Source organism: Sinocyclocheilus anshuiensis, unplaced genomic scaffold (genome assembly GCF_001515605.1).
Source record: "Sinocyclocheilus anshuiensis isolate Anshui unplaced genomic scaffold, SAMN03320099.WGS_v1.1 scaffold324, whole genome shotgun sequence".
Taxonomy (NCBI): domain Eukaryota; kingdom Metazoa; phylum Chordata; class Actinopteri; order Cypriniformes; family Cyprinidae; genus Sinocyclocheilus; species Sinocyclocheilus anshuiensis.
This window is the reverse complement of record NW_015554081.1, coordinates 444,894-461,786: the sequence shown is the minus strand read 5'-3', so window position 1 is coordinate 461,786 and position 16,893 is coordinate 444,894. Positions and strand designations below refer to the sequence as shown.

The 16,893-nt window shown below is 33.1% G+C and overlaps 1 protein-coding gene across 1 annotated transcript in view; it reads right to left on the bottom strand.

Moving 5' to 3' along the window:
• The window catches only part of neo1b (neogenin 1b), a 160,674-nt gene that overhangs the window by 10,346 nt on the left and 133,435 nt on the right, over positions 1–16,893 (bottom strand). The window contains exons 10-21 of the mRNA XM_016461140.1: positions 15,304–15,452; positions 14,047–14,185; positions 12,137–12,186; positions 10,571–10,712; positions 9,114–9,224; positions 6,076–6,270; positions 5,889–5,984; positions 3,438–3,578; positions 3,228–3,335; positions 2,888–2,994; positions 2,278–2,365; positions 2,163–2,195 (exon numbers count right to left, since the gene is read on the bottom strand). Coding sequence (XP_016316626.1) covers positions 2,163–2,195; positions 2,278–2,365; positions 2,888–2,994; positions 3,228–3,335; positions 3,438–3,578; positions 5,889–5,984; positions 6,076–6,270; positions 9,114–9,224; positions 10,571–10,712; positions 12,137–12,186; positions 14,047–14,185; positions 15,304–15,452 — 1,359 coding nt within the window. The remainder of the gene's footprint in view (positions 1–2,162; positions 2,196–2,277; positions 2,366–2,887; positions 2,995–3,227; positions 3,336–3,437; positions 3,579–5,888; positions 5,985–6,075; positions 6,271–9,113; positions 9,225–10,570; positions 10,713–12,136; positions 12,187–14,046; positions 14,186–15,303; positions 15,453–16,893) is intronic.

Below are 16,893 nucleotides of genomic sequence, written 5' to 3'. Positions count from 1 at the left end.
TATTATTAATTTTATTAAATGTATATATACATATATATATATATATATATATATATATAATTCAATTTTTCAATTTTCAGCTCTTATAGAAATGAATGGATGTAACTAAAGGGATTTGTTGATGAGGGTCGAGAAAATGTTGAATCTCATTTGTACTGAAAAACCAATAAAAATGCAAATAAGGCATTAATTAAATATGCACAAATTTTGCATGCATCCTAAAATTTACACATCTGTTTTTGAATTTCATGTACTTCATCGCATGAATTTTTGATGATATAAGCAAACAACAACAAAAATGTAGAGAAAACCCATGTTTTATCAACATCTACACACAAATTATAAGAAATGATGAAATACATATTATATAATATGCAAGAGTCATAACATAATTGGGAACCTGTGTTGAAAAACTGGTGCATGCATGTTTAATGAGATAAAACTAGATTAAATGAGTTAAGTTGTTTTCATGAAAGAGAAAATATTATAGTAAAAATATCATTTATTTCTGTATAATAGTAAAATGCTGTGAGTGTGTGTGATCTTACTGGACTCAAAGGTGGTCCCGTGGGCCGTCATACTCCATGTACTGCTCCTGCGGCTCTTGGTCACCATAACGGAGAACTCATAAAGCGTGTTGGGCTTCAGAGCCGTTACCGTATGGAACAGAGACGTGGTGTTTGCCATCTTACAAAACAAGCAACAGACAAACACATTAAAAAAAGTTGATCACCGCATATTGTAACACATATGACTATTAAAAATATATAGTATATACTATGTAGTATGCAGTAAGCAGTACACTAGTATTCCATTCCAAACAGGTATTTAATGCATTCTGAGCAAGTGAACACTAGAGGGCGCTCCAAGCACGGGGAAAAAAAACTATAGTGAACTGAAATACTCTCTTCAGAATCAGTGTTATTTTAGTATAATTGAGCTACTATTATAGTTTTGACAAAGTTTTTGAATTAGTTTTTATTTTGAAATCATCTCAAAGTTTTAGTAATTTCCTTGTGTTTTTGTATTTTGTTTTAACTGTTTATATATTTATTTTATTTAATATAATTTTATTTCAGTTTTAGTTATTTTAGCAAATTAAATGAAAATGACAAAGGTTGTCTTGGCAACTGGCTGAAATAAGTTTCATTTTTTTTCTCCATTTTACTTTGATTAACATTTATTTTATTTCAAGCAAATAAAATTGTATGATTTTAGTTTTAGTTACTGCTACAGTCCTCTTTAGAACATCAGTTTAAGTGATGAAATAAAGCTGTTTTGAACACTAAATAAACCAATGTTATGAAATGTGACCTTGGACCACAAAACCAGTCATAAGGGTAATTTTTTGAAATTGAGATTTATACATCATCTGAAAGCTGAATAAAACAGTTTTCCATTGATGTATGGTTTGTCAGGACAGGACAATATTTGGCCGAGATCTGAAAATCTGGAATCTGAGGGTGCAAAATAATCTAAATACTGAGAAAATTGCCTTTAAAGTTGTCCAAAAAGTTGTCCAAATGAAGTCCTTAGCAATGCATATTACTAATCAAAAATTAAGTTTTGATATATTTATGGCATGAAATTTACAAAATATCTTAATCTTTACTTAATATCCTAATGATTTTTGGCATAAAAGAAAAATCAATAATTTTGACCCATACAATGTATTGTTGGCTATTGCTACAAATATACCCCAGCGACTTAAGACTGCTTTTGTGCTCCAGGGTCACATATGTATACACACTTTTTATTTAATGATAAAAAAATGTATAAATACATAAAACTCAATGTTAACTAAATGCATAGAATGCATAAATGAAATATAAATAAATATAAAAATTCTTTATGCAAGTATATATTTAACTTGAAATTCAAATAAATTAAATTAAATTTAAATTTTATTAAAAAAATACATTTAATATAAATTTAATTTTTAGTGTTATGTTTTAATGGCTGGTAACTGTTTTGACCATTAAACTTCTAAACATCTAAAATAATATTTTACATATCTTATGTGATATTATTTAATTATGTATTAATAATATGTATAATAATATTATAAATCATATTGGCATAATTAGTCAAAATTATTAATGCATTTAAAACAATGTCGTGTGTCTTTAATTTCCTTCTGCATTAGAAACGTGTTTAATTACCTTGATCACTTGACATTTTGTCTGATGGCTCAGCTGGAAACAAAGACAAACAGAATGAATAAATGAGCATCAGTTAAGTTTTAATAGGCGAGTCTAAACAAGGCTGGGGCTTTACCTTTCGGGGTGCGGAACTGCGCCACGTCTGACATGGGTCCCATGCCTTTGGAGTTTCTCGCCTGGATCTTGAAGTAGTATGTTGTGACCTTGGACCACAAAACCAGTCATAAGGGTAATTTTTTGAAATTGAGATTTATACATCATCTGAAAGCTGAATAAAACAGTTTTCCATTGATGTATGGTTTGTCAGGACAGGACAATATTTGGCCGAGATCTGAAAATCTGGAATCTGAGGGTGCAAAATAATCTAAATACTGAGAAAATTGCCTTTAAAGTTGTCCAAAAAGTTGTCCAAATGAAGTCCTTAGCAATGCATATTACTAATCAAAAATTAAGTTTTGATATATTTATGGCATGAAATTTACAAAATATCTTAATCTTTACTTAATATCCTAATGATTTTTGGCATAAAAGAATGTATTGTTGGCTATTGCTACAAATATACCCCAGCGACTTAAGACTGCTTTTGTGCTCCAGGGTCACAAATATGACTCCAAAGAGACGGTGGATACCTTGTATTTGGTGTTGGCGGGGATGTTGGTCTTCCAGCGGATGGTGTAATATCTAGAGTCGGTGATCTTCTGGTTCTTGGCGAGCGAGTTGTCGGCCCAGCTGACTTTGACTATCTGATGGGTCAGTCTGTTTCCCACCACGGGCTCCACCACCCAATCATGGACCTCGGCGTTCACATCGGTGCTGTAGTAGATGATGTACCCTGAGAGACAGAGATTTATTCCACGTCTGAAAATCATCCTTTTCTGTTTGGATGCACGACTGGTTCTGTAAATCCTGTCATCGGCATCCATAATGTAAATCAGGCATGTCATGTCAGTCTAAAATTTGTTTCATGTCATGCAAATAATGTCACAATGCAAAATGATCTTCTAGTTGATTATCTTCAATTCATATTTTGTGGTGTAATATGACCGGGACATGGTTTTGGGGTACCTGTGATTTTGCCATTGGCTTCAGTCGGAGGCTGCCAGTTGATGTTGATGATTCGAGGATTTCCCTCTTTACTGATCACAGTCACATCTTTCGGAGCAGAGCTGGGTACTACAAATCACATTAAAGGCAGAGAATACAAGCAAATACTGTAAAAAGGCTATTACTAAAAGCTTTGCTATAGCAATCTGTCCCAAAATCATGTTAAAATGCAAATAAGATGCTTTTTGACTGTGTCGTGGCTGAGGACGGTGGCCTGAACGCCCACCGGGGGCAGCATGGGTGTGGGGTCGGGTGCTGGGGTGTATGGGTTATTAAAGAGTTCATAAAAATCAATATCAGGGTCTATGGGGTCTGACAGCAGCGTAAATAAATGGAGAACAAAATAAAAAAACAAAAAACAAAATCACATGGGTTTTAAAAATATGGAAGGATTGATCAGGGTTAGACAACATAAAATGGATTAATGGTTCAGTGGTGGACGAGTGAGAGGAAAAATGAATGAAAAAGAGAAAGAGAGATATTATTAGAATTAAAAAGCTCCATATTTAATTTAAAACAGTAGATATGCAAAAACATTGATTACAATTGGTGTCAAATGGACAATTTCTATTACAAGTCTTGGATTATGTTGCAGCATTTAAAGACATACAGAAAAATACTCACTGAAAATTACAAGAAATAATACAAGGTCAATATCTGCAACAATTACCACAGAAAATAATTTCAACTCATTTCTCAGATTTTAAAAAGACAAAAATCAAGTACACACAGTGATGTGTGGTACATGTTGGCTAAATCATCCTTTTAAGCGTGTTGAACAGTAATAATAATAATAATAATAACTATTATTATTATTATTCAAAATATAACAATATTAAAATACAAGAAAAATAACAAAAGATACTATCACAATAATACTACTATACTGTAAAATAATAAAAATAATATTTATAATAGTATTTAAAAAGAAATATAACAGTGTTCAATAATAATAATTATTCAAAATATTTTTTACTTTATTTGATTTATAAAAATACAAAAAAGATAAAATATAAAAATATATTACTATTGCAATATTATTTTACTGTAAAAGAAAAAAATGAATAATAGTAGTATTTATAAAAGTAATGATATTAATAATAACTTTAATAAAAATATACATATAATAGAATTTAAAAATAATTATTATATCAATATTTAATAATAATAATAATAATCATTATTATTCAAAGTATTTTTACGTTATTTGATTTATATAAATATAAAAAAGATAAAATATTAAAATATATTACTATTGCAATAATACTATTCTACTGTTATATATATAAAAAAAGAATAATAGTACGTTTTATAATAGTATTTAATGATAGTAATGATAATAATACTAATTTTAAAACTATAATAATAATTATCTGTCCTATTACAGTGTTTTTTCTGCTCATTTAAGAGAGGCAAATCCAAACGATCCTGTAATTAACAGCATGTTGCTGATCAATAGAGCTTTGAACATTTAATTAAGATACACCTGGAATTGCTATTGATTTTTCTGTGAAAATATCCACTGATTTTGTTGTCGTCAACAGCAACAACAGAAAACGCAGGCTCAGCAGAAAACAGCTATAAATGATTGTAGCAAACAAGCTAACGTTCATCCTCAACTCATTTCTGGGTCATTTTGTGCTCTAGCTTAGGAAACTCGAGAAAAGTTATGTGAAGCCTAACAGAGTGGGATCTGATGTGAATCTCGACCTGACAGGACGGCAGGGGGTCTGGAAACCTCTAACAGCGGCGTTCGGCTGTCTGAGACATCTGACGTAAAGCCAATGAAAGAGACGTGAGCGCACATCACACCTGTAGGTTTGGATGTGCGTCCCAGAACTGAGGGGGGCAGACGGATGCGCGGTATCTGTCACCTCACATTTAACACGCACACACACGAGCGAGGAAGAGATTGTAGTTTCTCTTCACTACAAAACAACGTCTGACTGACTTCTAGAGCCTGAAGCGTTACAGATTTACACCACGCTTCGTTTCTGGTGCAAAAACGCAAATATGCTAGATGTCTGATGCTAGATATAAGAGAGACACAGTTAAGCATGTGAAAACGGACCACAAAACCAGTCATAAGGGTCGATTTTTTGAAATTGAAGTTTATGCATCATCTGAAATCAGAATAAATAAGCTTTCCATTGATGTATGTATGGTTTGTTATGATAGGACAATATTTGGCTGAGATACAACTATTTGAAAATCTGGAATCTGAGGGTGCAAAAAAATCAAAATATTGAGAAAATCATCTTTCAAGTTGTCCAAATTAAGTTCTTAGCAATGCATATTACTAATCAAAAATTACGTTTTGATATATTTACAGTAGGAAATGTACAAAATATCTTCATGGAACATGATCTTTACTTAATATCCTAATGATTTTTGGTATAAAAAAAAAAAGGATAATTTTGACCCATACAATGTATTGTTGGCTATTGCTACAAATATACTCGTGCTACTTAAGACTGCTTTTGTGCTTCAGGGTCACAAATATGCTTCAAAATAACATGAAGTGTGTATTTTTGTCTTCTGATCCTGTCTGAATGGACATGCGAAAGCTGGCACAATAAAAACCTCAAACTATGGTACAGTCAGTGTGTTTGAGAGTCTCACCGGATTGAGGTCTCGTCGTGGCGCTGTTGTAGATGGGAATGCCTTCGCCCATGTTGTTGAACGCCTTGAGGGTGATGACGTAATGGGAACTGGGATCTGGAGTGGAAAACATGATAAACAGTCTAAAAGCGTCTGTAAACACACCTAATGTCAGCATCAGACTGACTGTTTGTGGCGTTACACACACCGAGGTTATCGATGCTGTAGAAACGCTGCTTGTAATCCAGAGTGACTGTGTGGGCGTGAGGGCTGCCGATTCCGTATCCGATTTTATAACCTCGCACTAAAACGTCCTGGTTTTCTGGAGGAGTCCAGCTCACCACGATTCGGTTCACCAGCGGACGAACATGAAGAGAACTCGGCACTCCTGGAACCTGAGACTCTGTAACACACACAAGCTAGAACATGCTCATCTTTGACAATTTTCACATTTTATATGATTTGATATTTTAAATAAAAAAAGTTAAACAATAATTAAAAAAAATATATATTTATAATAATGAATTAATATATATATATATATATATACTGGTTGTTTTTTTAATAATAATAAAAAAAACAAGTTCAATATTTTATTAAAATGAACAAATATATTTATATATATATTTTTTTTTAAATATTATTCAACTTTCATATGATTGTTAAGCGCATTGGGTGTACAACAATACACAATAAAGTGCTATGTAAATGCATCATTCATTCATATGTATTCAGATATTTTTATTTTAATATATTTAAAACCACAAATAACACTTAAGAATGAAATTGAAAGTATGCAGACAAAATTGATAGTGTAGCAGACAAACCTGCAATAGAGACTATTACTGCTGAAATGACATCAATCAATGTTCTCTTTCAAGCACAAACACACTGAGAGGACTGTCAGAAAACAATTTCACAATCAAGCATGAAATGAATTGTTTACAGCATTGGAGCTGAGGTCGGGTGTAGCGCTGAGCTAAACAGCAGCTGTTAAGCACAAATTCATTAGCGTATATTGAGCTGACTGCTGTAGGAGCAGAGAAATCCATTCGTATTTGTTTTGGCCAAGCTTAAAAGCAAAACTTGTGTAAACGGATCCACAGACAGCTTCGTTTTATTAGTGAATCGCAATTTGAATTTATCTTAGCGGCCGGTTCTAATGTCTGCTCTGATTTATAAGGCAACGCTGCTAATTTCCGACAAAACCTTTTGGATTTAGAGTCATTAAATTGACTCATTATTTCAAACACTGGCCTATTTGTGGGGCTAATTCAAGTAGGAGCGGATGAAGCGGAGGCATTAGCGCTTGAGAGAGATGCTTTGGTCTGGCTGTCACAGAGCTTCTCCCATTTTAGCAGATGGAAATGAGCCCAAAGAGGGTTTGAGCGCGCGCGCACACACACACACACACAAACACACAGTGCCGGGGTCCAATTGTCACTGAAAATACAAGCTATTAATCCAACTCAGCCGTCTAAATCAGCCGAAATGCCTCCGTGTCTGTTTGTTCCCTTAATTTCAGAGTTCCTGCTGCTCTTTGATGAGGATGGAAGGGAAAAACACATAAGAAATGTTCCTCTCGCAACAAACCAGCAGCTTCCTTCAACACAGAAATATTACTTTCAATTACTGGCTGAATCTCAAAAGGAAATGTCTGGGTCCTCATAATAGTAATAATAAATTATAATTTATATAACAAAAACAAAATCGATTTTTGACCATAATGCTTATTTTCATTGTGATAGTATTTTAATGATAACTGAACACATTAAATTCTAGATTAAATTAAATCCCCCTTAAATTCTGATGATCACATGCAACTCACACTATTTATTTAAATAATCAATAAATATAATGAATGCAATAAATAATACCATGATGTATAATAAAAACAACTGCACTTAAATGATGAATCAACATTTTTTCCTATTACAGTAACAAAATTATGGGCAGTATGTGCTTAATTGTATTTATTTGTGCTTAACTGTTAAAATGGCCATACATATATATATATATATATAATTTATTATTATTTTCCTCATCATTTTGAGTTGAAATGAATGACCCAGAATGTTCTTGACAAAATACAAAAAAAACGCCCTAAAATAGACATTTTTTTAATGCAAAATATAATTTATTATTATTTTCTTCTTCATTTTGGGTTGAAATTAATGACCCAGAATGTTCTTGACAAAAAGCAAAAAATGCTCGTAAAAAAAATAATGGCCCAGAAAAGGCTGTAATGGTCCTCAAAATGGACTTAATATTTTCATACAAATTATAATTTACTATAATTTTTCTCTTTATTTTGTGGTGAAATTAATGTTCTCAGAATGCTCTTGACTAAATAAATAAATGAATGAATGAATGGCCCAAAAAATGGCCATAACTGCCTGAAAATATTTATTTTGCTAATATACATAATATTTTACTATGCAACATATTTTAAAACTATTTAATATATTTATTTAATGTGATATTTTTTCTCTTTGATTTTGGGGTTAAGTGAATGACCCAAAATGTTCCTTATATCCATTCTTTTACGCTAACAGTGGAAACGGGCAGAACATGAAAGTGGTGGATCTTTTCACTTCTTCCACACAGATCTAACACAACAGCTGTGGCAGTAACCTAACAGCTCAGACACGATTAAAGTGAATGACCCAAAATGTTCCTTATATCCATTCTTTTACGCTAACAGTGGAAATGGGCAGAACATGAAAGTGGTGGATCTTTTCACTTCTTCCACACAGATCTAACACAAGAGCTGTGGCAGTAACCTAACAGCTCAGACACGATTATCTGAGCCCGATGTCACGAGTAATCACATCAGCGCTTTCTCAAGCCTGAAATCAATTGAATTTACTGTAACCGACTCAGCAGCCATGCGCCAGTGTAAAGTTTTCTTCTTATGGCATTCGGAGTCTTTAAACGGACACATTAATCCAAATAATTCAAAGGCTTTTCATTTAACAATAGAAGTGCATTAAACAAATGCCATTTTCCCAGGATTCCCCTCTCCGTCTCACACCAGAAGAGCGTTTAACAGACTCCTCCAGTGGAAGGACGAGTGAATTATGCAGCGGCTCTTTCAGTATTGATGAAGTCTGCCATTTGATCCGTGAGAAATAAAGTTCTTCACATCCCGAACAAACACACCTGACACACACAGAGAATTACACCAGCAGGAAGCTCCAGGGAAGAAAGTCAAAGTGAAGGAGGAAAAGCGGCGTGTTTGTTTACCGTCCAGGTCGTTCTCGAAGGTTTCGGCTGCGATCCACTCGGTTGTCGGGCCGGTTCCGTTCACGGTGGAGGCCGACACTCTCACGGTGTAAACCTTTCCCTTCTCCAGACCTTAAAGACAACAAAACCAGCATCCATGTCACGAGTCGGTGAATTAAATACACAAACTATGTGTTACATAAGTGGCAGTTCTCTAGACTCAGCAACCTAAGCACTATTCTTAAGATTTATGATGCTTTTTTTTTTTTTTTTACATTTCCTGAGTAAAAATGGGTTTTTGCCCATTTCTTAGTGGTTTCTCACTGATTCAAGTAAAAGATATGCTAGATTTGACTTGAGTCCCTTCCAGTAAATCCAGTAAGATTTTTGTCACCATTAATTCATTATTTTATTTGGTAGAAGTGTTGTTATCATTAACTAAAACAATTGAAAATAGTGTTTTTTTAGTTATTGAAATAAAAAACAAATATTAGATGAAAAATATTTTTTAAATAAGTTAAATAATTAAAAAAAAAAAACGTTTTTAAAACCAAAATCGTCATTAAAATATACATAGAAATATAATAAAATTATAACAATTACAAAAGCACATACGAATGATTAAATAAATCTGAAATGAAATAAAATATAAATATTACATGGGAAAAATAAATGTTTTAAAAAGAAATGAAATTTTGCAGTTTAAGTTGCAGTTCTAAGATTACTTGAACTGGGAAGTAAATGTATTGAAGCTATATAGAAATATAAAAAAATAATAAAAATGACAAAAGCAAATACAAATCACTAAATAAAGCTGAAATAAAATATAAATATTACATGAAAATCTAAGTTTAAAAACTTAAACGAAAATAAGAAATGGTGTCTTGGCAACTAACTGAAATAAAAACAAGTTTAAGTTGCAGTTCGAAGTTTTTAAAACTGAAATAAAATCAGCTATTAGCTACAAATTAAAAAAAGCTATTTAGAAATAATAAAATAATAACATAAAAATAATAAAAAACAATAATGTATAAAACAACAAAAACTAAACGCTGAAATGAAATAAAATATGAATATCAGATGAAAAATCTAAATTCTGAAATGTTATAAAATTACAATTAGAAATGTTAACAGAAATAAAAATAAGCTGCAGCTCTAACATTAAAAAAAAAGGAATAAAAATGACAAAAGCACATAAAAATACTAAAAGCTGAAATAAAATATAAATATCTAAATGTAAACAACTTAAACGAAAATTAGAAATGTTGCACTGGCAAATAAATAAACAAACAAAATGAAATAAATAAGAAATTAAAGCCATATAGAAATATTTTTAAACAAAAAATAAAAATGCAAAAGCACATAAAATTACTAAAATTAAAATAATGAAAATGAACTAATTCAACTATGAATAAAAACTACACTAGTACAAAAATGAAACTAAAAGCGTGTTCTGTAGGGATGGGGGTTTGTCGTACCGTCAATGAGCTGAAAGAGCTGTGTGGTTGAGATCTCTATTGTGTCTGCTCTCCTGAGTCCTTTCCGGTAGCGTAATTTATACCCCGTCAGCTCTCCGTTCAGGGTACCAGGGGGAGGCAGCTGCCATCGGACCATGATGCTCTGGGGCGTAAAACAGGACACACGCTGAGCTTAGAACCAGAGCAAAGCCATCTCAGCGAGAGTCGAGTCTCAAAAGTTAGTGGATTTTAATTAAGCAGCGGAGCGCATTCTATAAACGTCTAGAGGTCTGCAGTTCTTCAGGTGCGCCTGCAAAGAGTGTGTCAGCCAGAGAGCTGTCAGAGCCAATGCTGTCATGCGTCATGAGTTCATTTCAGAAAGACAGCTGAGCGGAGCAAAGCCTTCAGGCTACGCAATAATGAATGAAGAAAAAACCCAAGTATGCTTCATGAAACAGGAGATGATCCAGGATCAGCTCTGACTGCCAGATGCCTCATCTAAATTACAGTCCTGACGGTGGCAAGCATGCACATGAAAGCATACAAACTCTCTGCATTTGGCCGGTTCCGATAATTAATCTTTAACTTCTGTTTCGGGAAGTGACTAATGAGTAATTATTAATTTTAACAGACTTAAAGTAACTTATTACAGGCTCTTACAGAAACGTATCGTGGCCAAAATGTCACTGATTGGATGAACCTCGCAAGAACTGTCAAGAACATGTCCGAGTCATATTTCACCCCAAAATTAGAAGAATTAAGATATTACATTTTGCACAAGGAAAAATTGGTCTTCTAGCTACTTTTGGGACCATTGGGAACCCTATAAGATAGGGTTTGCAGTGTGTTGTCATTTTTTATGACAATGAAGCAAAATTTCTCCCGTATTCTAATTACTCCATATTCTAATAGTTCCTTGTTTGGAACTATTTTCGTTAACCAAATCGAGCAAGAAGAGTCAACATTGACAATTTTGTACCGTAGCCTATATTAACTACTTTTGAACTGAACTGAGCTGTTTACTATTGTCCTTTTGCATTATTGACACACTATTTTCCTATTTAATACTGTAAAGCCACTTTGACAATCTGTATCGTTAAAAGCGCTATATAAATAAAGGTGACTTGACTACTCGTTTGAACTCTTGTATAAAATCAATGTCAAATCTGCTATCGTGGTTTCAGGGAAAACTTCACTCTCAGTCATGTTGCTTAACTAGGCTATATGTTATAAATATAAAAACTAAGCTACATTTGTTTATTAGTTACATCAGTTGATTTCTCCACGAGATTGTTTCACATACAGTTAGTCAGAAATGACAGAAAAATTCTGAATGCTTCCTATACGGTTTCCATATTTTTCCTCTATGGTTTTCCAGTAACATCAATGAGTTTAGTAATTGTAGTATTTAAGCTACTGTTGGGCTTATTTTCCTGGCCTGAGGTGTCTTCATCAAGGCCAAACTGGTGATAGGTTGATGGTGATGAAGGTTCAAAGCCCACAGTGGCTGATGTACCCAGATCTTTAATCACTACAACACGAAAACATTCATCAGCAGAGCACTCGACTAATAAAAGAGGATCTTACCGTTGAGTTCAGGACCTCCAGAGTGAGGTTCTGCGGCGGAGCGCTCGGCACTGAAACAAACAACAGATTTATTATTGAGAACTCCACTCAAATAATTGCTTTATCCACCGAGACCCACATTCAAAGACTCGTGACGGATGTTTATTTTTGGATGCGGCTGTCGTTTTTTTACACCTTCATTCTGCTTTTTGTTCCGTCTCTTGTCCTTTAAATGAGCGCTGGAGGATTACGCTCGCGGCGGAGACAGTAGCAGCCGTTGTTTATGTGTGTTTGTGCATGTGCCAGCGTCAACGTCTCGCTTTAATAAAACACTTCATTATATTATTTACACTTGTGTGCTTTCCGCTGCGGAGTGAGCGTGTATGATTACAACACCACCTGTCATGCGCTCGCCGTCTTCCCGGAGGTCTTTCTGTGACAGGACGTCTCGCTCACGTCCCACAGAGACCAGAGCATGAGAAAGTCAAAATATGGCCAGCTCCGTACATAGACAACATTTTAAGGCATCATAGTCTCACTTTCACAAAAGTCAGGAAGCGTAATTATGTTGCCCTCATTTTGCATTAAAATTAACTTTATTGCGTCTTACTGAAGCATGAAGTTAGTTCTTCACCAAATTGATTTCACATGTGACTTTGAACGCAGCGATAAATTGGAAAAAAAATAAAAATAATGGCGAGCAAACATTTTGTATTTCTGATACAAGTATAATTCATCCAATTGCGAAAATCTCTATTTAAAAAAAATAATTTAAACTAAAAAACTCCCCATTTTAATTATTATGCATATTAGAGAATCACATAAATAAATAAATATTATTTTGACACAGCGATTAATTGTAAAGAAAATGGTGAGAGAATATATCAACATGTTCATATATTTATAATTAATCCGATGCTGAAAAGTCTCTAAAAAATACCATTTCAAAACACTAAAAAATATATATTTTGACGTTTTTATACATATCAAAGTATAACATTATAACATAAATAAAATACTATAAATAAATATTTTTATTTATATAAAAGACAGATTTTACTTTAATTTATAATAAATTACATTTTAGTTAATTTATTTAATTTAAAATGAATTCAATAAATACATTTTTTAGATACATTTTATTCACACTTCTGTAGAAATGGTCTGCAGAGGAGCTGTATTCAGATAATTAATCAAATCTTAATCATATGAAAATACTAATGAAACAATAATTATTATTATTATTTATAATATAATAATTATTGTATATATTTATCAATAAAATAATAAATACATACATATTAGTTAAATAAATAATTAAAAGCATAAATAAATTATATAAATAAACAAATTTCAAGATCTTTTCAAGTCTTGAATAAACTATATTCAGTCACCACTTTGAGCATTGTAATTTCTAACATTCATTTTTCCATGAGTGGTCTGAGGACTAGTGTAGAGAGGCGCGGTACTCGAATAATGAATCAAATAAATCTGAATCAGATTAACTGAAAAGTTGATATTTTGTCCATATCCGGCTTCACATATCTGAGAAAACAGATGCACTTGTTTTCTGTGTCGTTTCATAGTCAAGAAAGCCACAAAACCCAACCGCTATACTGAACCAATGAAAGACATTTGCCTTCCTGTATGCTAATTATTTTTCTTTAAGACTGAACTAAAGTGAACATGTTAGCATGTCACTTAAACGAGTCTTGTGACAACACTGACTCAAAAACATGCTCATGCATACTAAGATCAAATCACTGACAAATCTGTGTGAATGCCAAATCTTCATCTAAACGGAGGCACTTTTAAGTGCTATTTGAAGTCCAAGTCAAGGCAGAGAGAGAAAATCAAACCGGCAGTGAAGGAAAATTAAGTCAGGAGGTTCAAAGTAACACGTCTAAGCGTCAGACTTCATGAAGGCTCACCGTCAGACAGCGTTCGGACCACAACATCCTCAGTGGAGACGCCGGGGCCGTGTTTGTTGTACGCCACAACCCTGAAACTGTACTCTGTAAACTTCTTGAGGCCCGTCACAGTGTAGGACAGACCCGTGACGTCCATGTCCTGCAGAAAAAACACAAACATCAGTTACCTGCACTGCTTTTACTGTAGCATTTAAAGTCAACATAAAAACAAGCACAATTTTTACGACTATTTTCCACCCTCTCTCTTGTTTCTGCTACTGTCTCTTTAAGACTTCTTTGTAACTGACCCGATTTTTGCTAACCCTAACCCTTTACATAAAAATGCTGTGGTGCTATCATGATAAGTAACTTTGCTACTGAATGAATACCATATTCATATATCATAGCATATTTATGGTAATCCAGTGCGGTATTATTATAATATGATGCACAAAAACAAACAACAAACATACATGTCCAACAAGTGTGCCAAAAACATGGTATTACAGGGTAAAATCACAGTAAATGCACACTGAAAATATATAAAACATGGCATTATAATAGTGAATGTCCAAAAAAACGACATAAAAAACAGGATAAAATCATAGTAAATGGGCACAAAATATTTGTTTAAAAAAAAAAAAGGTTTTACCATAGTAAATGGCAAACAAATATGTTAAAAACCCATGGTATTACAAAAGTAAATATGTAAAGCTATATTGAGAAAAAAACTAAAACATGGTATTACAACAGTAAATGTGCAAAAAACTGATGCCCAAAACAGGGCATGATCACAACACATGCACAAAATACATGTAAAAAAATGGTTTTACCATAGTAAAAAAAAAAAAGTAAAAAAAGATGTATATCTACAAAAATATATGTAAATATGTAAAAAAAAAAAAAAAGGTATAATAGTAATTAAAAAATATATATATTGCCAAAATATTGCCATTGTAAATGTACAAAAATATATGTAAAAAGGTATATTATAAAAGAAAATCTCCCAAAAACTAATTTAATACCATGTTTTAATGTTCAGTTGCTTTGACACAATCTGTATTGTTAAAAGCGCTATATAAATAAAGGTGACTTGACTTGACTTGACTATGATAGCATCATGGTACTTCTGTGTTAGTCTGCCATTCATCAGGTTAGGCCAAGTCGCTGTAAACCTGGGTGATCATATGTTAAGGAGCTTCTGGCTGTGATATAATAATCAAGCTTTCTAAATGCTTCTAAACTACAGCTTGATTTCCAGCTTTCATGGGTCCTCACCTGCTCCGAGTCTTGTCCCTTCTCGCTGTAGAAGAGTTTGTAGGTCTGGATCTCGCCGTTTCCAGTGCTGGGTCTCTCCCAGCTCAGCGTGACTGAGGCAGTGCTGACAGAGACCACCTGCAGATTCGGAGCCGGACCCGGGACCTGAACTGAGACACGCAGGGGACGGAACAACTTCAGAGCTACATCTCAAAAAAACAGATACAAATCCACACGACTCCTGCATGAATACAAAAACCCTAAAGTTAATATTTTGCTTTTTTATAAAGTTTTAGGAACAAGACGTGAAAGTAAAGCAGAAGAAACGAAGGCGCATTTGTCTGTGCTTCAGCTTTAAGTATGTTTTTGAAAACAAAGGGCCACTGAAGTAATTTCTTCACAGTGTCTTCCACTGCTTACAGTTCTACTTGAAGCGTCTTTTTTCTTTTGTTTGACACTTATTTTTTTTCGCTTTTGCAAACTTCAACAGTGCGTAGTGACAAAAGACGACACGTTTCAACCCACCGCAGCTGGATACTTTAAATAATGACAATATCACATGGTAAAAGAAGACTATTCTGGTGAGAAAGCAGCATCTGAATCCCGCTGAGGATATTCTGACACTTCAAACGAGCGAAATGCATTGTGCTCCACGTGTGGGATGCAAAGGAAACGGAGGAGTTTTGACCTAGAAAGACCTAAAAAGAGACATTTGTGTTGCTTTAATTCGTTTTGTCCATATAAGTCAAACGGGAAGTGCAGAATACAAAACAGCTACTAGGATGAATCCCAGTTCACAAATTTCAACTGCACACTCAAAGTACATTATTTTAGACAGGTTGAGAATGTTGCAAGAAAACTAATTATAAAATTGTCTTGATAACAAAAACCCCTTTGTCACACTGTATAAAACACATAAAATAGTTCTGACTCTCAATAAAGCTGTTAGAAAGCTGATAAACACCTACTGTATGATGGAAATTTAATTTAAAAAAGAAATTACTTAATAAAGAATATTATTAAAAAGTAATGCATTTAATAATTTTTATTAAGTTGCTACATTGCATGGAAACTACAAATATCCTACACTAATAAACCATATTAATAATAATATGACTAATGACAAAAATAATACAACTTTATTCATAGAGTGCATTTCAAGGTACTCAAAGATGCTTTACAAAACTAATTAAATAATTATAAATATTACTACAATTTTTTTTATTCTAATTATTATTAATATGAATACATTTGACTTCATTTAATATTAGTGGCTTATATTACAGTTGCTGTTTTATTAAAGCAATAAGCCACTTGAGGGTGAGAGTTTTTAAGGCTCTTCTCTTAACCAAGGCTGCAATTATTTAATCAAAAATACAGTAAAAACAGTGAAATTGTGAAATATTACCACCATTCGAAACAACTGCTTTCTCTTGCAATATATGTTAAAATGTAATTTATTTCTGTGATGCAAAGCTGAATTTTCAGCATCATTACTCAAGTCTTAAGTGTCACATGATCCTTCAGAAATCATTCACATATCATTGATATTTTTTGTGGAAAGTGTGACATTTTATTTTTCAGGATTCTTTGATGAATATAAAGTTTAAA